The sequence below is a fragment of the Chlamydomonas reinhardtii genome, chromosome 16 (genome assembly GCF_000002595.2).
Source record: "Chlamydomonas reinhardtii strain CC-503 cw92 mt+ chromosome 16, whole genome shotgun sequence".
NCBI lineage: Eukaryota > Viridiplantae > Chlorophyta > Chlorophyceae > Chlamydomonadales > Chlamydomonadaceae > Chlamydomonas > Chlamydomonas reinhardtii.
The window spans coordinates 5,599,708-5,624,417 of NC_057019.1; the positions used below are offsets into that span (position 1 = coordinate 5,599,708).

Consider the following 24,710-nt stretch of genomic DNA (forward strand, 5'->3'; position numbering starts at 1 on the left):
GAATGCCAACGCTAGTGGCCCACCAAAGAACCTCAGACATGGACGAGGCTTATTGTCGTGGAGTTTCGGTCAGAACGCAGGCGTGCTGCATGCTCGCATCCAGGGTTGTCAACCCTACCTGGCCAGGCACCCTGACCCTGGCTGCGTACAGGGCTTCCTTGGAGTTCAAGCCCTCCGTCCCCGCGTCCTCATTGCGCCGGGGGGATGCAATACAAGGTCGTTGGCGGTATCTAGCTAGGGACTAGGGGGTGGCCCGTGTGGCTTGAGTCACATAATGTGCGAGCTGTGCAGCTCAGGGGCGGGGCGACTGGCAGTGGCAAAGGGCGCGGGCTCGCGCTTACCCTTGGCGGGCTCCTTGGCGGGCTCGCGCTTACCCTTTTTACTGGGACACCGGGAAAAGTGGCGTGCGCTCATCGACATTCGACCATACGCGCTTGTTACGCCGGCCGCTGTGTTACTTATCTTTAGACAGGTTACACACGCTTTCTACTGCTGAAATAACAGAACACAGCAGGCCTAAGTTTACTTGACCAAAGCCGCGCACACCGCCGTGCCGGTATTATCGATAATATGTGTTGCAATAACTGCTTACATGTGTTATACATGCTTAGGAGGACGCGCCGAGTCGCGGCAAACTAAACTTTCAACATGAATTGTCGCCTCAGCACGGAGGTCACCCTACATGATGAGATTCTTTCTATGCTGCTTCAGCTCCGGGGGAGAGGATGGGAGAAAGCCACAGAAAACGGGGTCAGGGCTGGGCCCCGAGCACCCGAAAAGCCTCATGTCCGGCCGAACGAGAACGAGTACTGATGTGCGAAGGCGCAGCTTACAAAAAGCTGATGGCATTGGCGCGCGGGGAACCGTGTCTCTGGCGAGCGATGCTCCTGCTGTGGACTCGACCCTGGTACTTTTCAAGGCCCTGGTTGAGGCTCAGCCACTTGCGAACTCGCTGTACTCGTCAGCAGGGCAACTGGTGTACAGAAACATATGCGCATCCGACCTGCCATTCCAGTCGCTGCACGAGCTGTTTGCGCTGGATCTGTCGCTACTGGCTATGGCACTACGGCGGGTGGAGGACGGCGCGGTGTGGCGAGGTAAGCGTTGCACGTGGGAGGGTGACGGTCAAAGCGCTATGTGTGACTCACACGCTTGCGCGTTCCGCCAGTGTTCGCCCACGGGCGCGCCGTTACTGGCACGTCCCAGATTAACCCGCCCTGTGATGGGCAGGGGTGCTGCCGATGGCATAAGCGATTGCAGCGAGACCGGGGCAGCAGCAACACGCAGGACGGCAGGTCTCTGCTGTCCCTGATGAAGTGGTGGTCACACCGGACACGCCCGTTCTGTCGCAACAGAACACAAACCCGGGTTCTCCCTATACATATGCACGCACACATTGCACGCGCGCCACAGGCCTCATCCAGCTGCCCGCCACGACGACCGATGACGCGCTAATGCACGTCCAGCCGCTGCATATCACGCTGGGGTCAGAGTTCCTACTCGGAGAGCCGGATCAGTCCGGCTGGGCAGAGCAGGTGGCAATGGGGGAGCCAGCTGGCGGCGAAGCGCCGCTACTTGCATCGCAGGGCATCCGCAGTGGAGCTGGTGGTGGAGGTGGTGGTGGTGGTGGTGGCGTTGGCAGCGGCTCGTTTCCGCGCAGCCGTCAGCACAGCGCTGGCCTGGGGCGGCGGCGCGGGTCCGAGGAGGCGGGCGCAACTGGCGGCGGCGCCTGTGGCACGGGTACCGGCGGCCCCGCCTCCCTGCCTGCCGGCGGCGGGCCGTCGCTGTCGGCGCTGCGACAGGCGCTGCAGCTTGCGGCCTACCCCTCGCTCGTGCGCACTGCCAACACCGCCAACGCGACCCTTTCGGGCATGCGCGGCGGCACCGGCGGCAGCCGCGGCCGCTGGGCCCTCGGGACGGGGCAGGGTCAGGGGCACTGCTCGGGTCCCGCCCCGTGCTCGACTGAGTACGGCGGGAGCCTGCCGCTGCCGCGGTTGCCTGAGGGCGTGACGGCAGGCGGCGACGGCACCGCCACGACGACGGCGCCGGACGCTGAGGGGGCGCTGGCAGCGCTGTTCGACCGGGGGTCGGTTAGCTTTTGCATCGGCCCAAACGCCGTGCGCGCGGTACGGAGAGTGATGGGGCCTAATGCAGCCACAGCGCCGGCGGGGCCCCGTGTCGGCACGGCGCCGTCGTCCGGCATGCCGCGTGGCGGCAGCACCGGCGCGGCCACCGTCGGCGCTATCATCGCGCAGGCCACACGCGCGGCGGCGGCGGTGCGCGCGGCGGCGCTGACGGCGGCAGCGGCGGCGGCGGCGGAGGCGGCTATGACGAGCAGCAGCGGCGTGGCGAGCAAGATGCACGGGGCGCGGGCGCCGTCGGGCAGCGAATTGTCCCGTGTGCAGCCGGAGGCTGGCGCCAGCGTTGCGTACGGCGGCGGCGGCTGGGCTACGGCGGCTCGAGATGGCGGAGAGCTGCCGTCGCCAGCGACGATGGCACCTGGCAAGGCGCGAGCGGGGCCTGCCGCGCCGTCTGGCTCCGGGGCGGACGCAGCGGCGGTGCAGGCCGCGGCCGCGGAGGCGGAGGCTGCGGCGGGCTGTGAGCGCGTGCCTCTGGGACGTGCCGCGGCGACGATGGCTGCGGCAGGCAGCGCAGACACTGCAGCGGCAGCTGCGACGGGGGCCCACGCACCCGCGGTCGCAGCCGGCATCGCCTCAGCCAACGCGTCTGTCTCCAAAGCAGGGCCCTCCCCGCGCACCAGCCACATCAGCACACACGACGCGCCCGCGTTTGAGGCCGTCTCCGCCTCCCACTTGGCTGCTGCGCGCGCCAGCGGCGGCCCCGCTGCCATCGCCGCAGCGACAGCCTTTGGCCGCCGCACTGCGGGCGCCGGTGGCACAGGCGCGGCCGCATCTGTCGGTGGCCACAGAAGTAGTACGGGTGCAGGCACCCCCGCGCACCGTTTGCTGCCACACGTGACCGCGGCAGCGCCTGCTGTTATACTCTCGCTGCCGCTGGCGCCTTGCTCTCCAGCCAGGCTACAGGCGGACACACAGGGCACCCAACTCGACTCCCAGCCGCGAGACCCCGGGGCTTGGAGCCTCGGTGGAATGGAGGCTGGCACAGGCAGCGCAGCGGGTGCGGCTGCGGCCGCCGCCGGCAAGCAGCCGCCGTCGACGGGCGGCGGCATGCTTGCCGTGCGTGGCGGCGCCGGCGGCGGCGGCTCGGGGTCGCGTGTGCGTTCATTGCAGCAGCCGCGCAAGGCTGCGTCGCTGCTGCTGGGCCCGTCGTCGATCCTCAGGACGGTGAGTCGCGCCGCCAGGCGCACGCCATCCGGGCCTGGAGCCAACCATGAATACGCCAGTCTGCCTCGGCTGTGTGCATGTATGCATTCGATGCTGCCATGCGACTGAGTAGCTGCGCGCGCCCTCCTTTGCTGTTGTGCCCTCACGCCCTGGTGCATTGGTGCTTTGGTGCTTTGGTGCTGGCCTTCCCTCGTTCTTCGTTCTCGCAGGGCAAGGCCTCGAGCACGTGCGGCTCCCCCGCGGCACCGCAGTCGCGGCCCGTGCCGCTGGGGGCGGAGCTGGCAGAGGCTCTGAACACCAGGTGTGTGTGTGTGTGTGTGTGTGTGTGTTTGTGTGTGTGTGTGTGTGTGTGTGTGTGCGCGGGCGTGTTGTGTTTAACGAATGCTACTGTGTGTGGGATGTGTGCGGTCTGCTGGTCCTCTGCCGTATAATTGCCCTGCCGCGCGCCGCTACCGGCGGCGGCGGCGGAGGCGGCTATGACGAGTAGCGGTGTGGCGAGCAAGATGCCGAGATCACTGCGCACAGGACGCATGCACTCCCTTTAACCAGTCGAGTGCCCTTGCCCGATGCCGCAGCACCTTTGGCCGGCACCGGTACCGCGCCCCCGCGCGCCGCTGCACCACCTTTGGCGCCGCAACCGGCGGCGGGGTAGCCGCCGCCGCCACGGCGCTGCTGCTGCCGCGGTCGGTCGCCGACGGCAGCGAGCGCAACAGCAACGCCGACTCCGTTCGCCTCAGCCCCGTCGGCGGAGTCACCCGGCCGGCAGACCACTGCTCCATGCCACAGCCGCACCTCACGCTCGAGTACGGGGGATGGGACCAGGCCAGCTCGCCCCTACAGGCTCCAGGGGGCGCGGGCGGCGTGGCAGCGGGCGCCATGGGCGCGGCCATGGGCACTGTCGTGGGCGCGAGCGCCGGTGCAACAGTAGGACGGGAGCCGGGGGCCGCGCTGGCGGCGGCGCGCGCCTCGACGCCGCCCTTCGGACCCGCCCGCCTGGGCACTGGCCACCACTACCACCACCACCAGTCACAGAAGCTGCTGCAGTTTCCGTCGCGGTCGTCGCCGCAGCTCCCGGCCGAGCTGCCGCGGCACCACACAGGGGACCACAACGCCCACGGCAGCAACAACCGCCTCGCCCAGGAGGCGGACAGCCCGGACGCCTATTTCCTCGGCAGCAACGCGCAGCTGCAGCTGCAAACGCTGCAACTGCACACCCTCAACACGTCTGTGGGCGACCCCGCCGGCGTCTCGGTTGACGGCGTTGCCGGCTGGACCAGCAGCCACGCCGGCCGCGTCAGCGCCGTCGACGGCCGGCTGACTGCAGACGGCGCGGCCGCCGGCATGGGCGATTTCCCAATGGCTAGCAGCACCTACCATGCGCTTCAGTCCATGGACGTCATGCCCGCTCCACGCTCGCTGCAAGCCAACGTGCAGTCGGCGCTGCAGGTGTCGGGTGGCGGCGGCGGCGGCCCGCGTGTCTACAGCCACCTGGCCTTGGGCACAGGCGTGTCCGCCTACGTCAGCAGCGGCGGCACCACCGGCGGCACCGGCGCCATGCCGTCGCCGGCGGCGCTGCAAATCGGGCCGGCCGGCGGCAGCGTCATGGGCGGCGCCGCCGCCAACGCCGGCATCGTCAGCGGCCCCAACTCCGCCGTAGGCATGGGTGCCCTGCCGCGGCTGCTCGACATGACCTTCAAAACGACGATGGCGCGGGTGCCCTCGCGAGCACGCACGCCCGGCGGCGCCTCGGGCCAGGGACCGAGCAACGTGCACTCGGGCGATCTGTTCAGCTCGGGTCAGCTGCTACTGTCGAGCAGCTATGGAGCCACCCGCGCCGTACACCCGGCGGCGGGCGGCTCAGTGGCGGGGCCGCGAGCGTCGGTGGGCGGCGGCGGCGAGGGCGCGCTGTCTACCGGCCTGTCCCTGCATGAGCACATATGCGCAAGTGGCGCTGACACTGTTGGAGGCGGGGGCGGGGCCATCGGCTCAACGCCGCACGCGCCGCAGGTCGCCCGCGTGTCTGACATGGGAGAGCTGTGGAGTGCGGGGCCCGGCAGTGGGGGGCCCAGCAGCTGGGGAGCAGGCAGCGGTACCGGAAGCAAGTTCAGGGTTCAAGGTGGCGGTGGCGGTGGCGGTGGCGCCTGGGTCTGCGTCGGCCCTTCAGGCACGTACGAGGCGGCAGGAAGCGCAGTGGGGTCACCCAGCACCGCGGCAGGGGGCAGCGCCGGAGCCGGAGCCGGCGGCGGCGGCGGCATGGGTGCTGGCGGTGGGCGGCTTGCGTCGCGGCACAGCAGCCGCAGCAATGCCTCAAGGTTTCGCACTGTGGTGGGTGCCTGGGCTTATAACTCTGTGTGTGCTGTGTGCCGGACAGGTGCCGTGGCATAGTTGTCGCTGCAAATGCGTGCAAGTGCTATCGTTGCCTTGCGCAGCCTGTTTTGTGTTGCCTGCGGCTGCCTGCGAGCCCGTTCTCGTATTGTGCAGTTCCTCACTCGCGCTTGCATGCTTGTCCACGCCTATCCACGTCTTGCGACGTCCCGCATGCACTGGCGGTCCCACAGGACGGGGATTCGCCCACCGGCGGCACGGCGCCGCTGGACCCGATCCACAGCGGCCGTCTGGTGCTACACTGGGAGGCCGTGAACGACGACAACAGCACCGACGACAACGCGATTGACCTGGGCGGCCCGGCGGCACAGCCGGGGCCGGGGCAGCAGCCGGATGCGGAGCTTGTGGGCGCCCTACTCAGCGACATCAACAGCGGGGACGTGGAGCAGGCAGCGGCACCGGGCGATGACGGCGGCGGAGCAGATGACGTGGTGGTCCTGCTGCAGCCGCCACAGCCGCCGCCACAGTCGCAGCCGGTGGCTGCTGGGGAGTGGGGCGTGAACACGGGCGGCGGCCAGCTGCGCAGCAGCCGGCGGGAGCCGGGTGGCGGCCTCCCCCACGTCCACCACTTCTTCCGCAGCAACACTGCGCCGTTGGTAGGTCAGTCGCCCTACAGCGGCTCCACACCCTCAATCCCCGGTGGCGCACACGCTGACGGCACCACCGCCGGTGGTGGCGGCGGCAACAGCACAGGCCTGCCGCCACGCAAGCGCACGCTCGCGGCCTCAGCCGCTGGCAGCAAGGCGGCGGCGGCAGCGGCGGCGGCGGCGGCGGCGGCGGCGGCGGCCGCTGCCGGGCCGCAGTCCTCCGCTGCCGGCAGCGTCAGCATCGGCGCGCGCACTGGCGGCGGCCCAGCCGACTCCTTGTGCGTGGCATCTCAGGTGTCTGGGCATCGCGACTTGGGTGCGCCTGGAGGCGTGGCTGCGGCAGCCGGCGGCGCCAGCAGCCTGACGCTTGGCCACTCGGGGCCCATGTCGGGCGCGATTGACGACAGCGCCGGTGCCGTCATCGCACTCGCCACCGCCACACTCGCCGATGCGGAGGCGGGCTCCGCCCAGCCGGTCGCGTCGTCCCCTGCGGCGGCGGCGGCGCCGGCGGCTGCTCTACAGGTCGCCGCTCCACTGGCCCACCAGAGTGACGTCGCGGAGGCAGGGCTCGCTGTCGTTGACATGCATGGTGGTGCCGGCGCGAGTGTTACTGCTGGCGGCGTCGCTGCCACAGACATGGCGACGGCGACGGCGGCGGCGGCTCAGGAGGCGAGCCGGGAGCACGCAGGGGAGGCATTGACCATGGAGGTTTGGCACGAGGTGGTGGTGAGCGGCCTGACGCACCCGATCACGGGGGAGAAGCTGATCCTGGTCACACAGCACGACGTGTCGGCGCGCGTGTGGGCGGAGCAGCAGCTGGCGCGCGTGATGGAAGCGGAGCACGCGCTGCTGGAGGTGCGGGCGTGTGTGTGCAGGGGCAGGGCGCGGGGAGAGGCACAGCAGCAGGGGCTGCAGTGCGATGTACCGTCAGGGGAGTCAGAGGAGTTGGAGGCGTGGTTGCCTGCGTGGGTGGGAATTGGGTTAGTGTGGGACCCTAGGTACAGGGCTGGGCGGCAGAGAAAGGAGAAGAGGCTGCTAAGCTGATTACTGCGGCTGCCTGCCTAATAAGGCTCCCTTGAAGCAACAGCAATGGCCGCGCTCCACTGTTATGGCGGGGCACTCACCCAACGTGCACGCCCTCGCTCCTCCTGCCTGTGTGCCTGCTTCGTGCTCAGGCCATCTTTCCAGCACACGGTGAGGCGTCGGCTTGGGCGTGAGCACGTAAATATGTGGGATTCGCAAGAGCAAAAGACGGGATGTGTTATGTGCCGATTATGGTGCAAGGGAGTCATCTTGCCTTGCCCCATGCCACCTCAACCCTGTGCCTACGTTGTATGCCAGTGCATCATCCAACCGCCGCTTCATTCCTCCCCTCACGAAATAACCAGTGCTCGAGCATATCGCCATCATGGCAGCGGCGCCGGCAGACGCCGTCGCGCGCGACAGCACCGTGCAGGAGGCCGCCGCCGCCGCCGCCGCCAACGCGGCGCCCTCCTCCGCCCGGCCCCAAACCCTGGAGAGTGTCACTGCCGAGGCGTCAGCCGCCGCGCTGGAGGCAGGGCTCGGCGCGAGCGGCATCAGGAGTGGTGCTGGCGGCGGGCGCATGCCGGGCGGTGGGATGATGGGTCCGCCGGGCAAGGCGCTGGCCGGCGGCGCTAACGCGGCCATGCCGATCACGGGCGACGGGCTGCTGCACCTGGCCACCAACCACACGGCCGTGTCCATCTTGTTCTGCGATATCCAGGTGAGAGAGTGGAAGCCTGGGGCGGGTTGTATGACCGTCTCCCAGCCTCGCGTGAAAGGAGAGAGAGGGAGAGGCAGCGAGTGGAAGGGGGTCGGAAGGGTGCAGGGCGGCCGCCAGGCAGGAGCACGGGTGTCGCGCGCACAAGCAACAGGGGTGTTAGGCAGGGGTGCGTGATGGCGTTGTCGGGGTGCGGCTGAAGCTGCACGCCGTCAGGGTGTGTCGGCACCGGCGCATTGAGGGCAATCGCGCTTATCTTACCAACGCCCAACCCATCCTCCCAATCGCTGCTTCCTTGCAGGGCTTCACGGTGAGAACGAGAAGCGAGGCGGCCGAGTGGCATGAGAATTTGGTTGGATTGCGCCAGCTCCAGTTCGACGTGCGAATGCTGTGTCTGAGCGCTCTCCTGTATCCGGCTCGTTGGCGTGTGCCTTATCCGCCTACAACACACATACGCGTTTGCAGTGCTCAATCGTGGTGATTGCTTCCTGCGCTCAAACACGTACACGCACACACGCACACGCCTGTACACGCTCACACATGCGCACACAGGCGATGTGCAACGTGGTCAAACCCGCAACCGTCATGGCATTCCTGGTGAGAGCGGGGAATAGGAGTGAGGGGCACATCTGGACATAGGTGTCAATGCGTTTTCCAGGGAGTTGCGCCGTTGCGGGTCATGTCCGGCAACACCCGCTTCATTTACAATGTGCGGCACTGTACGCATGATGCCGTACGGTACCCGTGCCCGCCGCCTTCGACCACCATCATCCTCCCCACCTCTATTTCTACACTCCACAGAACGACCTGTTCACTCGGCTGGATGCGCTGCTGGACGCGTTCGGTGTGTACAAGGTGGAGACCATCGGCGACTGCTACATGGTGGCGGGCGGGCTGATGAAGGTGGACGAGGAGACGGGCGCGGTGACGGTGCGCAGCGATGACGTGGACCCGCTGCATGCCTACCGCACCGTGCAGTTCGCAAAGGTAAGGCGAGAAACGGCCCCGTGTGCCTCCTCGTGTACAAATACGTGTCGTTCATTGTACGGCATAGTTTGCACTGTGCATACCGGGATTACCGGTTGTGGCTTTCGCCCACTGCGCCCAACATGGTTGCACCGGGGACCCCCACACACGCCGCATGCCGAAATAGGCGCTGCTGCGCGCGGCTGCGTCCGTGCGGCTGCCCACAACCGGCGAGCCGGTGAAGCTGCGTGTGGGCATCCACAGCGGCAGCGCCATGAGCGGCGTGGTGGGCACGCGCATGCCGCGCTTCTGCCTGTTCGGCGACACCGTCAACACCGCCAGCCGCATGGAGTCCACGGGCGAGGCCGGCGCCATCCACGTCAGCAAGGCCGTGTTCGACCTCGTGCCGGGCGAGGACTGGGAGCCCACCGGCGGAGTGCAGGTGCGTGGCGAGGAACGGGGCCACGGGGTCAAGAGAATGAGCGCCGTCCTATCTTACCCGTGACTGTCCTATTTTTACATGCTTAAGAGTGGCCTGTCTCGGGATGCCACCGTGGGATGCCACCGGCACACGCTCCTATACGCACTCATCGGCACATCCTCCCTTCTCGGTGCGATACAGGCCAAGGGTAAGGGCGTGCTGGAGACGTACAAGTTACGGCCCCGCTGAGTAAGCGGTGCCAGAGGCGGAGGCGCGCCGGCTGCCCCCATCCGCACAAGCAGGCCCGGCAGCACGAGCACCAGTAGTATCCACCAGGACTAGCAGCAACATTGCAAAACTGCTACAGCAACAGAAGCGACTGCAACAGCACTGGTCGCCGGGGCAGCAGCCTGGTCACTGGCAAAGCCTTGGCCGCTGGCGTGCAGCAGCAGGGCCACCGCATCTTTCAGCAGCGTGTAGTTTGCGCATCGCGGCACACGGCGGTTTCATGGTTTTACACGTGCGATGAACGCTTCAAGTACTATGATAGTATAAGCTTCTTTTATTGTCACTGGTTGCCCTCGACGATGTTTAGCAAAGCATGAATGCGAATCCGAGAGTGTCAGGGATGTAGACCGTGGGCGGGCTGGTGCAACGCAGCTGCGGGGCTGAGGATGGCGGGAAATACCGGCCATAAAGGGTTGCGTTTGCATGCAGGGAACATGGAAACGATGCGTGGGGAGCCTTACAACGTATGCAGCTTTCTATGCAGGCTTTAAAACAGCCAAGCGTGTGTGTTTGACGTTCTGGGACCCAGTTGGAGTTGTTTACGGAGGCAAGGATGGGCGTGTATTTGTGCACGTGGAGTCGGGTGCTGGAAGCATCAAGTCAAGTCGCGAAAGCTTGGGTCGGGACGCGCCTGAGGACGGGCGCTGCTTGGCAAGCTGCTTGGACGGGGTGTCGTGCGCAGACGTACGACGTCCGCATTAGTTCCGCAACACTCGTCAGTACGATGTGCAGTCAAGACGTGAGCCAACGGGTGAGTGGCGGGTGAGTGATGATTAGGGACAGGATCCGTTGGGCTAGATGTGGGCAAGTTTCATCGCCGCCAAAGTGCCGTCAGACTAGCAGGCCTGTAGCCTGGCAAGGCAGCGGGCCAGGCCGGCCAGCGCCGAGGCCCGTGCGAGTGAGCCGGGGGAAATGGGCATTGCAAATGCCAGCCCAGATTTAACCGAACCAAATGCAAAAAAGCGAGGAGGAGAGCGTGGCCTGTGCTTTCGGAGAAGGGGGGAAGGAAGCAAGGGGGGAAGCTAGGAAGGGGGAAAGGGGGGTGGAGGGGGGGGGGGGTCAAAGGGAGTGCAATTCATGTCCTGTCAGTCCTTTAATTCCAAGTCCACGTGCGCATGTGCATGGCTAATCGCATGTTCGCATGCCCTTGAAGCTGTCCTGCGGCCAGCGTGCGAAGTATTATGCTCATGAACCCGCTCGTGGTGAGAACGGAAGGGACAGGTCCGGCGGCAGGGGTTCCTGTCGGGCGGCGACGGGGTAGTGCTCCTGTGTGCGCGTCCTTCAGGACCCGGGGGTCTCCGAGGCGTTCTTCTTCGCAACCGCCAAAGATACAAGCGCTGTCGACAAAGTACTAACTTTATGTGGAATATGGTTCGCAAACTCGAATCGCCAGCCGGATCGGCACGGAAGTTGCAATGCCTCAACCAAACTCGACCTGTATGCATGCGGCCCCTATAACTGCAAATAGCATCATACATTTCGTCTAGCGATGCTTGCAGTCCGCACCAACGTTAACCCAGCAAAGTCCGCCAAGCGATTCTCCCGAACCCTCGCACCTGCACCACGCGCGATGGCTTGCTCTGAGGCAAGTGCATGGAGTGCGGAGTGCGATTTGTGATTGTGGGCCGGCAGGGGGAGCCCTGTGCCGGGGGTCAGGCCAATATGTCGAGTGGGGTGCCCTCGCCCCCTTTACCAGCAAGGGTCTCTCAGCGCCTCAGCGGTTTGCCGCCATTCGACGACTCCAAACACCCAAAGGATCACCTACTGCCGCCTCCCACCTCGCCTCCTGTCCGCAGGCCTGCACTGCCGCCGGCGCGCCGGTGGTGTCCGACTACGAGCCCAAGGGCACCTTCACGAAGGCTGGAAGCACCGACGTCTACCACAGCGGCTCCGGCGCCCTGGTGCGTGGCTTATTACAGTAGTTCACGTAGTAGCTTCAGCTCTTAATGCGCATGTATGCGCAAGAGACCCAGAGGGACTGGCACCAGACGGGCATGTGAGGGGTCCATGCTTGCTACGCCGGGATTTGCGGCGGCTTCAGAGCGTCACGTACGGTACACAAGACCGGGGTCCGGCAGTGCAGAAGCAGGCTCGGCGCCCCACAGCTCGGCGCCCCATAGCCGCATGTTCGTATCCGCCTCCTGACGTACCTGCTCCGTCCCCTGGTGGTCACGGCTTGCAGGGCGTGGTTATTGTCCCGGACATCTTTGGCTTTGGCCACAAGCAGGTGAGCAGTAGCAGGCGCTTGCGGACTGTTGCCCGGGGTGTAACACCGGGTCAACCGCCATATGACTATACGAGTCAAAGATGTCATTGGGTTGGAGAGGGGCAGTGGGCAGGCATGCGCTGGGCCTTTGGCGTTGCGTGTGCACTGCCCCACGATGCTCGACTGTGGATCTGCAACCGGCATATGGATAGCAGTGGATAGCTAACTTTTACCCGCCGCCGCCTTGCCCCCACCACGCCAACGATCTTGCATGTGCCTGTCCGACGCGCCTGGCGCTTGGGGATCTCGAGGACAGGTGTTCCAGGTAGGCGCTGGGCTGGGCTGTGCTCCTCTTCGCGGTGTGGTGGTGTCTGAACTGGTGGGGGTTGTGAATACCAGCCCAAACTAAGCGAAAACGAGCGGAGTACAGGCAGAGGCGGGGGCTGCTGATTGGCGCCTCACATTGCGTCTGAGCCTCTGCGTGGCGAGGCCTTGCCCTTTCGGGGCCAAGCCAATTGTGTCGGTTGGGGCCAGCTTTTATACGGTACATCACTACACACACGCAGGTGGCCGACCGCTTTGCCGATGCCGGCTTCAACGTGTGTGCCATCGACCCCTTCCACGGAAAGCCCTGGACTAAAGACAGGTTCCCGCCCAAGCCGGGTGCGCGCGCGTGTCACGGGCTTACGTGTCGGGGTCTGCTCGGACGGAGCTTCCCCTGCGAGCCTTTACATCGTACAGTCCAATCCTCCATGCGCCCAATTACCGTACAGTAATGCGAATGCCCCCAACATGGCTGGTGCCGGTTCATGCGCAGAGCACGACTTCATGGGCTGGCTGAGTCGCGAGGCCAGCTGGGACAAGCTCAAGCCGCAGATTGATGCCGCGGTGGCCAAGCTGAAGGAGGGCGGCGCCTCCAAGTTCGGCTGCATTGGCTTCTGCTGGGGCGTCAGCATCGCCATGCAGGCCGGGCAGGTGGGTGTGATGCGCGTAAAGGCGACGTGCATGGGTGAGTCAAGACGTCAGGGTGAAATGTGTGCGCGTGCAGCTGCGCGGCACGCCATGTCGCTTTGTTGTTTCAAAGCGCTTTCAAACCAGCATGCATGCACAAAACTTTGCCGATGGTCGTTACCGGAATCGCTGCGGCTGCTATCAAACGCAGTCGCCCCGCTCCTCCCTCCGCCGCTGACCCTGCTTGCCAACCGCCGCCGCATTTGCACTGCACCGCTCGCGCAGGACGGCCACACCTTCAGCGGTGTGGGCGGCGCGCACCCGGCACTGTTTGGCCATGACGCCGATTTCGCCGAGAAGGTCCAGTGCCCCGTGGTGCTGCTGCCGGCACAGGTGGGGGGGTTGTAGGTTCCAGCCCAAACTTACCCAAACCAAGCTAAAACGAGTGGAGCACAGGTAGAGGCGTTAGTTGCAAGTGATAATACTGATGGGGGGGATGGCGCCCTAGATAAGCGGACTCAGGAATAAGCAGCGGGATGGAAGGCAGTGGCGCGCAGGGAGTGGCGCTCTCTGTTGCACTGCCGTCACGGAACACAGCTGCTTTCCTAATCAATTGTCTTGTCCCTTTCCTGTTGCGTCCTGTCACCATCAGGGGGATGCCGACACGGGGCCTGTCCAGAAGGTGCTGGACAAGCGGCCGTACGGGTGAGCCGACGGTGTGTGCCCCCGTGAGGTGCTGATAAGTGCCATTGCCAGCCACCAACCTTCCAAACTGCCAACGTTCTATGACTTTCTGCGTCGTCTGCGTATCTCCCTTTGCATCCGCTTCCCCCCCCCCCCCCCGCGCTCCCTACCCCGCAGCTCCAAGTGCGTGTACCAGCGCTTTGACGACCAGACCCACGGCTTCGTGGCGGCACGCGGCGACTGGACCAAGCCGGAGGTGGCGGCGGCCGCCGGCAAGGCCATCGGCATCATGACGGACTTCCTTAAGCACGCCCTGGGCCAGCACTGAGCTCTGAGATGTGCCTTTAGCTCTGACCACGGGGCTCTGACCACGGGACTCTTACCACCGGACTCTGACCTCTGAGGGCTCTGATCTCTTGAGCTCGTAGCGAGCGGCCTGCCACGTGTCACGGCCTGTAGACACGCGGCCGTCTGGATGACGGAATGTCACCGCTTGCGGCCATTTGGGAGCAGGCATGTGGGCAGGCGGGAGTTTTCTGTCGGGGTGGGTACTGAGTTTAGGCGCCACAGCCACCGTGGGTTTGGCGCCTCGGGTGGTAGAAGAGAGGTGTGGGATTCGTTGGTCGCTGAAATGTGGCCTGTCGGTCGCAGAGGCCAGCGGCTGGTGTGGCATTGCAGCCTCAAGCCCATGAGGCCCTGCAGTAGTTGCTTCTTATTGTTTCCGCTGTGTTGAAAATTGTAATGCTTCGTTGCGGATGTGTCCAGCTGGCTTTTAAAGGAACCAAACCTGGTGATAGATAAGATGATACCGCACGACACCACGAGCGGGGCGGTTGACGGGCATCGGGAGAGGCACGAGGGGCGAGACCCAGACCGCGTTGGTTGTTTGGCGCGTGAAGTGGGCGCGTGCACTGTGGCCTAGTTGCAACGATGTCTGCAGCGTCGCGTCCTGTGTTGGGCTTAAAGATTGGTCAACGGGCATGAGCAGCATGAGCAGGGTGGGCTGGGAACGGCTGCTAGTGCCAGGGGAGGGGCAACCAGCGGGCCGCCAGCGGGCGGTGCCTGCTGTGGAGGGTTGTGGTTGGTGCGGCACGGTGCGGCAGCCATTCAACCCGTGTAAGGCTGCCTGGGGCTGGATGCTCAGAACATGTGGGAATGGTGGAAAAATGCTTCGCGCGGTGCCTGTCAATCCCGTGTGCTGGCGCTGACGTGCCAGTTCCGTGAAGGGTGCCGTACGGCCTCATCGCGGGGCCATTCGGGCTGCGAGTAGAAGGCATCACGCAGCTCGATAGTATTACAGCAATACAAAGCGACATACAAAAAGTCAACTTACGGCAAGCGTGCGCTGTTTCTGATAACTTTTACGACTCGTGCAAGCTTTCCTCCGTAACTCCGTTCAACGCCGTCGGTTCGAGTGCTGATGCTAATGGCGTGCTCTGAGGTGAGCTGAATATGGCGCAATGGTCTGGGCTGAACCGCGCCCACGCATTGCTGTTCGCGAGTTCATTTCCGTTAGTTCCGGAGAATGTCATTTCGGGACGCGCTCACGAGGTCCGCGGCGCCTTCATAGCTATAACTAAAGCTGTCATTGACAAAGCGGTACGCCCTCTGAAATGGGTTTATGGGCGAGGCCCAGGGAACCTGTCGTGGCCAACCGTGCCAACGAGCCGGTAACTAACGCCCAGCCTACGCCTGCTTTCAGGTTGCTGCCTTGCTTGTCCGTTGGGCGCCTGAAGGCGTCCCCCGCTCGCTCACCACATCACCTTTGCTGCCGCATTCATTTCGGCAGGCCTGCGCCGCCGCCGGCGCGCCGGTGGTATCGACCTATGAGCCCAAGGGCACTTTCGAGAGGGCTGGCAGCACCGAGATCTACCATAGCGGCTCGGGCGCCCTGGTGCGCAGCCTCACCCCGCCCATGCCTGCGCCCCTGCTGTGCCGGTTGCTGCCAACGCTGCCCCTGCTGCTGTGCGCGGCTTACACCAGTAGTTAATATTCTTGTTTGTTACAACTTAATCGCAGATCGTGATGCTAATGTGTGTACCCGTCAGTGCTTATGACATGTCCTTCGTCGTGCGGCTAGCGCTAGGATCACTCTTAGCGTGTGCATGTGGCTCCCTTGCCTTGCACTGCGCAGGGCCTGGTAATGGTCCCAGATGTGTTCGGGTTTGCACACAAGCAGGTGGGTGCGGCTTCTGGCACGCATAGAAGGATTTGCCTGGTTTCTCAGCAGGATGTGCCTGAGAGGGTTGGCGTGGCAGCAGTTGTCCACCAATCAACGCCTTTGCCAAGTTACAAACCGCTCACTCTATTCTGATCCTCTCACCGCTCATCACCCACCTTGCTTTCCCACACGTGCTGCCGCCATCACCAATTCTTTCGACAGGTCTTTCAGGTGTGCACGGCAAGTAGCACCAAATGAATGACGAGCGCCTATCCTCCCTCTTCGGCTCCTCCTACCGTTTCTTGGGCCGCGTGCTACTCTGCAATGAACAGAAACAGTACGATGCTTCTGCTGATTGCGCAGGTTGCCGACCGCTTCGCCGATGCCGGCTTCAATGTGTGTGTCATGGACCCCTTCCACGGAAACCCCTGGCCCATGGACAAGTTCCCGCCCAAGCCGGGTGTGTGCGGTGTGCGGGGGCTTTTATTGCTGTCAAGCAAACAATGGCATCATTGGCATGTGCATGCGTGCAAGGACCTAGGACACTGGCAAGTGGTCTTGAGACGCGGGTGCTACACGATAGATAGCAGCAGGCCGTCTTCACACGAGCGCCTCGCCAGTGCCTCCTTCTCACTTTGTTCCTGTTGTACCCTACATGCGGTTCATGCACAGAGCACGACTTCCAGGGCTGGCTAACGCGCGAGGCGGGCTGGGGCAAGATGCGCCCCCACGTCCACGATGTGGTGGCCAAGCTGAAGGAGGGCGGCGCCTCCAAGTTCGGTTGCATTGGCTTCTGCTGGGGCGTCAGCATCGCCATGCAGGCCGGGCAGGTGGGTGTGCGTGTGCCAGGGAAAGTTATATGCACGAACCGGACGTAATAGGATTCAAACGTCAGGGAATCGGGGGGCGGGACAGGTGGGTGTGTGCCAGGCGAGGGGCGGGACAGGTGGGTGCCATGGATGCCGACATGTGCTGCATGTGTTGGGAAAGCACGTACTGCTTGTGTTTTTGGCAGGGGGAAGACGGCCTCTAAGGCTGTGCCTGCACTGCACACGTCCTGCCTACAGGAGACGACGTTCAGCGGTGTGGGCGGCGCGCACCCGGCGCTGTTTGGCCATGACCTCGACTACACAGAGAAGGTCCAGTGCCCCGTGGTTCTCCTGCCGGCACAGGTGGGGGTGGGGGCGCCCGAGTCACATGACACCAGGCTTTACACATACAACAGTGAATGCTTGGGATGAGCAAATTACAGCAGAGGGGCACTTCCGTACGTCGAGGGACGCAGGCGACTTTGGTTGTTCGTTTGTTCGCGGGACAGGGAGACGCGGACACTGCGCCCATCAAGAAGATCCTGGACCGGCGCCCGTACGGGTGAGTGCGTGTGGCAGCCCGGCCTGCTGACCAGGCTAATGGGAAATGCTGGGGGCAGAGGTTGTTCCTGCGGGCGGTGCGTGGTAATAACGGAAGCAGCAGGGCGCTGTGGGACCACACGTGCCGTCACGTACACTCCCGTGCTCCCTACCCCGCAGCTCCAAGTGCGTGTACCAGCGCTTTGACGACCAGACACACGGCTTCGTGGCGGCACGCGGCGACTGGACCAAGCCGGAGGTGGCGGCGGCCGCCGGCAAGGCCATCGGCATCATGGCGGACTTCCTCAAACACGCCATGACCGACCCCCCGGCTGAGGCCAGCAAGAACTGCGGCGGCGGCGCGGCGGCGGCGGTGGTTGAACACGGCCACGGCCACCACGGCACCCGCAACGCCAACCACCCCGGCCATGGCCATCACGGCATCGGTCATGGCGTTGGCCACAAGCGGAACATCTAGTGCTAGCGCTGATGACCTGGTGACAACTGACAACAGGGTTCAGGTGCTCGGCGAAGCGCATATGGTGCGTGTGCATTAAGACGACCAGGACCGCAGCGTGCGCTCTTCGTGATAGATCTGCAGCATGCACATGTCGGAAAGCGTTGGCATCAGGTGGTGCATTCTTGTGTGGAAAACGTGTGGGAGCTGCGTGGGAGATTCTTGTGTGTAGCGCGTTGGCGTGTGCGTCATGGCGCAGAGGGCGGTGTGCGTGTCTTGGCCATGGTGGGCGCCCAACGGTAGCCACCTGCGCGATCATGCCCACCCATCAGTCCCACCCCGCCTCTGTAAACTCAGTAACTTCAGAATCCCCGAACTCGAACCAACCCCCCCCCCCCCCCATACACGTTCGCGGACCCAGCGGGCACGGTTGAGCAGCAGCAGGGGAGGTGGCGATAGTGACATGTGCTGCCGTGATCTTGCTACTCATCTTGCTGTGTAGCGGCTGCCGCCAGCCGCCGTGATCTCGCGTGTAGTCGCGTGAGCCACTCGGCTGCTGGTGAGCGGCCGGTACAACCCGGTACAGCTCAAGCTGCTGTTACTCCTAGCCTCTACGATCGCCGCGGGCACGACGCAAGCCGCGCCAATCACGCACACGGCATATGCATCTAATCATGAAACAACATCCCCGCACCCTGGCCGGGGCCCCACTGACGCCCCACCGACCTCCCACGTTTTCACCGCCCCCCAGAGCCGTAGAAATCAGTAAACGTTTGTTACATCCGTGGCATACGTAACCATCAGTACGTGTCGTTCGGAGCTGCGGCACCCTTGCACACTGCTAGCCACCTGCGCAATCATGTTCGCCCAGTCCCATCCCGCCTCAAACTTAAACGTAAACTCAGTAACTCCAGAACCCCCGAACTCAATCCACCCCCCCTACATGTTCTTTGCCAGCAGCGGCTTGCAACCTGAGCAGTCCAGTGTTGCATGTTGGCACGTATTCCAGTGCATTGCAAAACATTGCAACAAACGTGCCTTGTTCATCCCGTCACCACACAAGCTCAGGGCCTGCTGGCGACGCAACAGCCCGCCCTGAGCGGGCTGCCCACATGCCCAGGCTACTGACCTGTCCGTGGGCTGCCCCGCTCCAACCACCACTCACGCCGAGACCCTGCTGACGCCCCAAGCCGCCACACAGCCACGTTTCCATACGGGCCGCCAGGCAGAGACCGTTCATAGCATGTCCGTGTGGCTTCATAGGAACGGCCACACGCCGCCCCATCACCGCCACACTCGCCCCTCTTCCGTCCCCCCCCCCCCCCACCAGTACCCCGTGCCGATGCCTTCCCACCTGACGCAAGTGCCGTGAATGCGCCCCTGCCACAAACACGGGAAATCCACGCGTCCACACATCGCCATGTGTCATTGCTTCCCCCAGTAGTGCCGTACAGGCGGTCCGCCGCCTGCTGCCTCCAACTGTGCCCCGAGTAAATGCAAGCTCTCACGCCTTCGCGCCCTCACGCCCTCGCGCCGACGGTGGTCGTGGTTGTGGTTGTGGTGGCGTTGCCGGTGGAGGTGGTGGTGGTCGTGGTGGTGGTGTGCCCCGGCGCCGCCCGCCGCTCCACCTCGCTCTTCATCCGGTTGATTGCCGCCACCGTACTCGTGGCGCGTCCCAGCGCGCCCTTCTGGCTCGGCCCACCCAAACCCTTCCCGCTTTCGTGCTGCGAGTACCCTCCGTGCCCTCCGTGTCCCCCGTGCCCGCCGTGATGATGGCCGCCGTGCGCCCCGCCGCCGGCTCGCCCCCCATCGTCGCTATCGTGTCCGCGTCCGTGCTCCAGCTGCCTCGCTAAGTTCCACGCCAACGTGCCGCGCACCGCACCACCCACCAGCGCGCCCCGCGGCGTGGCGCCGGCTTCCGAGCCGGCGTCGGAGCCGCCGCCGCCGTCGCTGTGGGCGGCGATGCTGGCGGCGGCGAGGGCTGCTTCTGCGCGGCGCGACGCGGCCCGGGCGCCGCCGCGGGCAAAGGTGATGGCGGCGTGTCCGGCGATGGCTGTGGAGGCGGCGTCCAGCGCGGCCTTGGCCTCTTTGAACTTTTCTGTGTCCATCTGATCATGGCGTGGGTAGCCAGGCGGGGAGGGGAGCGGAAGGGAGGTTAGAGGAGGGGAGGTCCAGGGAGGGGCACGAGGGGTACGGAGGGAGGCGTGATGCACTGGAATACGCAGCTAGGTGGCGTGGCGTGGCGTGGTGTGGTGCTGTGGGTGCAAAACGGGCGGGAACGCCGCTCGGACTCACCAGCCGCACCCACTTGAGCACCCGGCGGCATGACCCACATGCGACCACGACACGCATCCCCGGCACCACACCCGGAGCCCCGCCCGCCGCAACCCCCCCCCCGCCTGGCACACCCCAACTTCCATACCCACGTCCACGTCCACGCCCACGCCAACCCCCACCCCCACCCCCACCTGGCTACCTGGCTACGCCTTCATTTCTTAAATAATCATGAATGTAACCCCCCCCGCCTCGGCCCACATCCCATAAGTATTATCGCTTGCAACTAACGCCTCTGCCTGCACTCCCGTTTTCGTTGGTTTTGGTTTAGTTTGGGCTGGTATTTACAACCCCCACCTGCCCCCCGTGCCTACCTGCAGGAAGTCAATAAGCAGGCGACTGCGCTCCTTGACGCTGTTCTCATTGCGGCTGCCCATCACGTCCTCCAGCTGCGAAAGGGGGAGGGTTACATTCATGATTATTTAAGAAGGGGGGGGGTGCAAGGTTTATACATTGGGAGCAGGATACAACCAGGGGCATCAGGGGACTGTGAGAGCGGGGGGCGGGGGCAGAGAGGGCGCACGCACACGTACACAGCCGTGCTTCCTCGTCACGGCGGAGGGTGTCAAACCGAGCCACTACAGCAGCCGCACAAGGCATCCAATGCAAGGTGCAAGGGCGCAGTGGGGAAAGAAAGCCGGCCGCAGCCGCCCCCAAGCCCTCCACACCCAAGCACAGCCCCCGCTCCTCCTCCTTACCAGCTGCACGATGCCGGCCTCGCGCATGCGCTGCCTATTGGCTGGCAGCTCCGCCAGGTTGACCAGCGCCGCCATGGCGTGCTGACCCGCCGGCTTCACTGCCAGCGAGTAGGTGCCCTTGCCAGTCTCCATGGGCAGCAGCGTCCGAGACCCGCCCGCACCGTAGCCGCCCGAGGCGGTGTTGGAGGCGGAGTCGCCGCCGGCTCCGCCGCCAGAGGTGGTGCCGCCGCCGGCGCCGCCGCCGGCGGCGCCGGAGGCGGTATTTGAGGCCGAGTCGTGCGGCGAGGCGAGGCCAGAGCCGCCGCCACCGCCGCCGCCGCCGCCGAGGTGTGCGTGGGGCACGGAGCTGCCATGCGCGCCGCCGCTGGCGCTGGCGGGCGAGGCGCCGCTGTGGCTGGCGGAGGGCGCGCCGCGGCCGGCGTCGGCGGCGTTGTGGAGGTGTTGCTGGTGTCCGTTGTGGTGTGGGTCGGAGGGGTCTCGCAGGTTTACCATGTCGTCAAAGGTGCTGCCGTCGGCCTGGACCACGCTGAAGAAGTGCCTGCGCGGGCGAGTCCAAGTTGGGTGGGTGCGGAGGTTGGGAAGCTGGGAGGCGGCTAGGCAGGGCAGGCGGTGGGGCACAAGCTCCTGGGCCGACCCAGACCCCTCCAGGCGCCTAGCGCCCAGCCCCCCAGCGCCCAGGCCCCTAGCGCCCAGGCCCCTGCAGGCGCCTGCTCACCTGCCCAGGTTCTGCCGCACCAGCCCCATGAGCAGCGGTATGGTCCCGGCCCGCCCCACCGCCTCCTTGTGCTCGGAGGACATGGAGGCCGTCAGCAGCGCCAGAGAGGCGTACCTGAGGAGTGCGGGGGCAGGGGGCAGGAGGCAGGCAGCGGCGGCAGAAGTCGTTGGGAACATGCTAATCGTGCATGTTTCAAGGTGACTGCTGCGTTGGGGTATTTGGCACGGGGGTGCTTGAGCGAGGGCGGGTCCTTCCCATGGCCACGACGTCGGCGTCGACGTGTCGTGCTTTCGGCACCCTCCTGTCGCCGTCCTTGTGCCCCCCCCTCCGCAGCTCCTTCCCCCACCCGCTCTTCCCAGATGCCGCTCTTCCTCTCCTCCTCGCGGCCCCCGCCTCTTCCTCCACCAAGCTCCCACCCCCCTCCGTGTCCGCCTCTCCCTCCAACCCCCAGCCTCTCTACCCCCCCATCCCCTCCACGCCCCACGCCACGCCACGCACCGCGCGTCCATGCTGTCCACCTTGCACCGCAGCATGGCGTTCAGGCGCGGCAGCAGCTCCGCGGCGTGGCACGTCAGCACGCCGCGCCCCGCCCGGCTGTTGGCTGCATAGCCCGCCAGCGCGTAGGCGGCTGCGGGGCGCAGCATGCGGTTGCGGCTGCACAGCTGCTGCCGCACCAGCTCCAGCATGCGCGGCGTCAGCGTGAACAGGGGGTTGTGCACCGAGGCCTGGGGGGGGGGGGGTCAGGGAGGGGTGAGGGAGGGGTGAGGGGAGTGTGTGTGTGTGTGTGGGGGGGCGGGGGGGTAGTTCATTCCAGAATCCAACGCAAGCGCGGGTGAGGGGTGGGTGGGGAAAGTTGGAGGGGGGGAGATGGAAATAGGGAGTTGGAGGGGAGGCTTCTCGAAGAAGGCGGATCCCGGAAATCGGTCAGCCCAGGCCTCAGGCCACCGCCTGCAGTCTAGTGCAGCCCCCCCCTTCGCTATACTCCTCTGTAGCAATCCTTGCAACCCCCCGGGCCGCCCCCCCTTCCCCGGCCCCCCCTCCCGCCCCCCCCCCCCCCCGCGGGCTCCCGCCACATCCCCCTCCGCCCCGTGCAGCAGCTGCCGCCCAGCCGCCGTCCAGCCTGCACACCCCCACTCGCGCTCCTGGCCTCCGGCCTCCAGGCCCTCCCACCTCGCGGATCTGCATCAGCGCCTCCGCCTTGGCTGCCTCCGTGGTGCGCCCCTCCAGTTGCATGGTGATGATGTTCTGAGGGTGGGGGGGTGGGGGGCAGCCGTGCATGGAGAACAGGGGGGGATTCATTCATGACTGGTTAAGGAAGTGGAGGGGGTGGGGTAATTCATATCGATCCCAAAGAGGTGGGGATGGACAGGGCGCAGCAACAGGGGGGGGAGAGGGAGATAAAGCAGGAGTGTGGACACGGGCAGGAGGACTGAGGGACGACGGTACCGGCAGCAGCTCGACAGCAGCGGCTGTGTCGGCACGTGCATTGCTCAAGGCGCATTCCCAAGCCCTGTCCCCCACCAGCAGCACCCCCTTCCATCCGCCCACCCTGCCCGCGCCCCACTCGTCCCACCCAATCCACACCCCTCCCCCGCCCACCTTGAGCACGTCACCCCCACTGTTCCCCTCCTGCCGCCACCATCGCCGCCACTGCTATGCCAGCCCACCCCATTGCCCCCGTGTCACCCCCGACCAGCACACACCCCCACCTCCCAACCTCCGCACCTCTCCCCCACCCCCCGCACCTCCCCCCACCTCCCCTCCCCTCCCCTCGCCCCCCTGCACCTCCCCCCCCACCTGCAGTCGGGGTATGTTGGCGTAGTCCTCGTGCGCCACCCGCACCAGCTCATGAAGCTCCTTGCCGTCGAAGTTGCGCGGGTCGCGGTTCGGGTCGGCGGCGGCGGCGGCGGCGGGCGCGGAGGAGGGCGGCGTCAGGCCCACGGCGGGCTGGGGCGCACGGCCGCCGTCTGGGGTTGAGAGGTTGAGGTTGGGATGCAGGTTGAGGGAGGCGTGCATGTGTTTGTGTGGTATGAAAGGAATTATAGCATTGGGAGTCTGTGACTCTGGCGACAGCTCATCAGCAGACATGCTTTGGTTCCCCGCGGCCCAGAGCCCTCGCGGCGCCAGCGGCCCCCCGTACCTTCCCCGCACCCGCCAGCCTACCAGCCAGTTGCACCGCCACCACTCCTCTCCGCACCTTCCTGCCCCCAACCCCGCATCTCGCTCTTTACCAGCGCCCCTGCCTCCTCCTCCTCCTCCCTTCCCTTCCCTTCCCTTCCCTTCCCTTCCCTTCCCTTCCCTTCCCTTCCCTTCCCTTCCCTTCCCTTCCCTTCCCTTCCCTTCCCTTCCCTTCCCTTCCCTTCCCTTCCCTTCCCTTCCCTTCCCTTCCCTTCCCTTCCCTTCCCTTCCCTTCCCTTCCCTTCCCTTCCCTTTCTCTCCTCTTCTTGTCACACCCACCTAATGCCAGCTTCTTAGACGAGGCTCCAGCTGCCGCCAGCACCTTTTTGGAACTGGACCCCGCTAGCGCGGCCTTGCCGCCCTTGCCGGGGCTGGCGGACCGGGCGCCGCCGCCCGCCGTGGACGGCGGCTCAGTGAGGTAGGTGCCGGCAGGTGCACTGGCGATGTCCGGGAGTGTGGAGGTGGTGGGGTGGGCGGCGGTGGAGGGGGTGGAGGGGATGTTGGGTTCGTGTGGCCGCGTGGGTGCGTCCACAGGGTCCGTTGCCGCCATGTCGACCGCTGTGAGCCCGAAGACCTGTGGGGGAGCAGGGGATGGGGAAGGAAGGGGGTGCAGGGCGGCGTGGCGGTTGAGCATGGAGCGTGGGCACACAGGCGTTTGTTGAATGGTCAAGCCATGCAGGTAATGCAAGGGTCCTTGCCACGATGCACTGGCTTGGCGGGGTTGGGATTGACGCTGTCGTGCCGGCTTTGTGTTCTGTGGCCTGGACGACCCCCTTAGGACAGGTGACCCTTCCAAGCCCCCGCAGCCCGTTGCACCCCAAATGGTACCACCAGCAGCAGATCCACGGCTGTTATATGCCTCGTCGCATTGCCAAAGGGTCCCACCGCCCACGACAACTGGGCCATGCCATGCTGAGTCTACCGACGTGTCGCGTACCCAAACCAAGCTCACCGGCATTGTGAGTTTTGCTTAGGAAAACTCGGCGCCAAATGCTGGGCTATAAGTATAACGCTGAACCCTGTCCTGCTTGGGCCATGCGCCTCTGCGAGGGCCTCAAAGCGCCCTCTGTAGAAGCGACATATTGATGATAGTCAGACTACGCAATCATCGAGTCCGGAGATATCGGTGAGCGGAGTCGTCGGAGTCGTATGTTTCCTTATAATTGAGGCCTGTGGCCAAACTGTTTATCTGAGCCGTGACTCAGAAGTAAGCTCTGATGCTATGAGTTGCGTGAACAAGAAAAGCTCGAAGCAGCTGTGTTCGTCCGAGCGTCTGCAGCTCAA

At 65.1% G+C, this 24,710-nt stretch overlaps 4 protein-coding genes across 4 annotated transcripts; 3 read left to right on the forward strand and 1 right to left on the reverse strand.

Moving 5' to 3' along the window:
* Positions 1 to 409: 409 nt before the first annotated feature.
* CHLRE_16g679850v5 (uncharacterized protein) lies at positions 410 to 10,791 on the forward strand. Its single transcript, XM_043071391.1, has 12 exons — positions 410 to 1,097; positions 1,414 to 3,305; positions 3,515 to 3,606; positions 3,881 to 5,630; positions 5,864 to 7,132; positions 7,453 to 7,471; positions 7,666 to 8,021; positions 8,320 to 8,328; positions 8,571 to 8,615; positions 8,820 to 9,005; positions 9,172 to 9,426; positions 9,607 to 10,791. The coding sequence occupies exons 1-12, from the start codon at positions 1,058 to 1,060 to the stop codon at positions 9,652 to 9,654; spliced, it is 5,961 nt and encodes a 1,986-aa protein (XP_042916032.1). The 5' UTR covers positions 410 to 1,057; the 3' UTR covers positions 9,655 to 10,791.
* Positions 10,792 to 11,059: 268 nt separating this feature from the next.
* CHLRE_16g679800v5 (uncharacterized protein) lies at positions 11,060 to 14,811 on the forward strand. The gene is made up of 9 exons (XM_043071390.1): positions 11,060 to 11,278; positions 11,490 to 11,594; positions 11,876 to 11,920; positions 12,216 to 12,224; positions 12,466 to 12,562; positions 12,717 to 12,874; positions 13,136 to 13,243; positions 13,503 to 13,555; positions 13,712 to 14,811. The coding sequence occupies exons 1-9, from the start codon at positions 11,264 to 11,266 to the stop codon at positions 13,860 to 13,862; spliced, it is 741 nt and encodes a 246-aa protein (XP_042916033.1). The 5' UTR covers positions 11,060 to 11,263; the 3' UTR covers positions 13,863 to 14,811.
* A 46-nt stretch (positions 14,812 to 14,857) lies between these two features.
* Positions 14,858 to 17,868, forward strand: CHLRE_16g679750v5 (uncharacterized protein). Its single transcript, XM_001695930.2, has 9 exons — positions 14,858 to 14,975; positions 15,324 to 15,428; positions 15,669 to 15,713; positions 15,918 to 15,926; positions 16,059 to 16,155; positions 16,368 to 16,525; positions 16,763 to 16,867; positions 17,014 to 17,066; positions 17,225 to 17,868. Exons 1-9 carry the CDS (start codon positions 14,961 to 14,963, stop codon positions 17,520 to 17,522), a joined length of 885 nt encoding a protein of 294 aa, XP_001695982.2. The 5' UTR covers positions 14,858 to 14,960; the 3' UTR covers positions 17,523 to 17,868.
* Positions 17,869 to 18,265: 397 nt separating this feature from the next.
* On the reverse strand, positions 18,266 to 24,689 carry CHLRE_16g679700v5 (uncharacterized protein). The gene is made up of 9 exons (XM_043071389.1): positions 24,379 to 24,689; positions 23,706 to 24,000; positions 23,046 to 23,215; positions 22,419 to 22,493; positions 21,747 to 21,973; positions 21,249 to 21,362; positions 20,534 to 21,071; positions 20,150 to 20,224; positions 18,266 to 19,609 (listed from the first exon to the last, which is right to left on the reverse strand). The coding sequence occupies exons 1-9, from the start codon at positions 24,382 to 24,384 to the stop codon at positions 19,022 to 19,024; spliced, it is 2,088 nt and encodes a 695-aa protein (XP_042916034.1). The 5' UTR covers positions 24,385 to 24,689; the 3' UTR covers positions 18,266 to 19,021.
* Between the last annotated feature and the right edge of the window lie 21 nt (positions 24,690 to 24,710).

Excerpts from the sequence above, each read along its gene's own strand:
- CHLRE_16g679850v5 (XM_043071391.1), top strand. The coding sequence starts at position 1,058 with ATGGCACTACGGCGGGTGGAGGACGGCGCGGTGTGGCGAG. Across the intron at positions 5,631-5,863 it reads CCTCAAGGTTTCGCACTGTG|GACGGGGATTCGCCCACCGG; the intron begins GTGGGTGCCTGG and ends GCGGTCCCACAG. Across the intron at positions 9,427-9,606 it reads AGCCCACCGGCGGAGTGCAG|GCCAAGGGTAAGGGCGTGCT; the intron begins GTGCGTGGCGAG and ends GGTGCGATACAG.
- CHLRE_16g679800v5 (XM_043071390.1), top strand. Across the intron at positions 11,595-11,875 it reads ACAGCGGCTCCGGCGCCCTG|GGCGTGGTTATTGTCCCGGA; the intron begins GTGCGTGGCTTA and ends CACGGCTTGCAG. Across the intron at positions 12,875-13,135 it reads TCGCCATGCAGGCCGGGCAG|GACGGCCACACCTTCAGCGG; the intron begins GTGGGTGTGATG and ends CCGCTCGCGCAG.
- CHLRE_16g679750v5 (XM_001695930.2), top strand. Across the intron at positions 16,156-16,367 it reads CAAGTTCCCGCCCAAGCCGG|AGCACGACTTCCAGGGCTGG; the intron begins GTGTGTGCGGTG and ends GTTCATGCACAG. Across the intron at positions 16,526-16,762 it reads TCGCCATGCAGGCCGGGCAG|GAGACGACGTTCAGCGGTGT; the intron begins GTGGGTGTGCGT and ends TCCTGCCTACAG.
- CHLRE_16g679700v5 (XM_043071389.1), bottom strand. Across the intron at positions 21,072-21,248 it reads GTGCGGCAGAACCTGGGCAG|GCACTTCTTCAGCGTGGTCC; the intron begins GTGAGCAGGCGC and ends TCGCCCGCGCAG. Across the intron at positions 19,610-20,149 it reads TGCTTATTGACTTCCTGCAG|ATGGACACAGAAAAGTTCAA; the intron begins GTAGGCACGGGG and ends CGCCATGATCAG.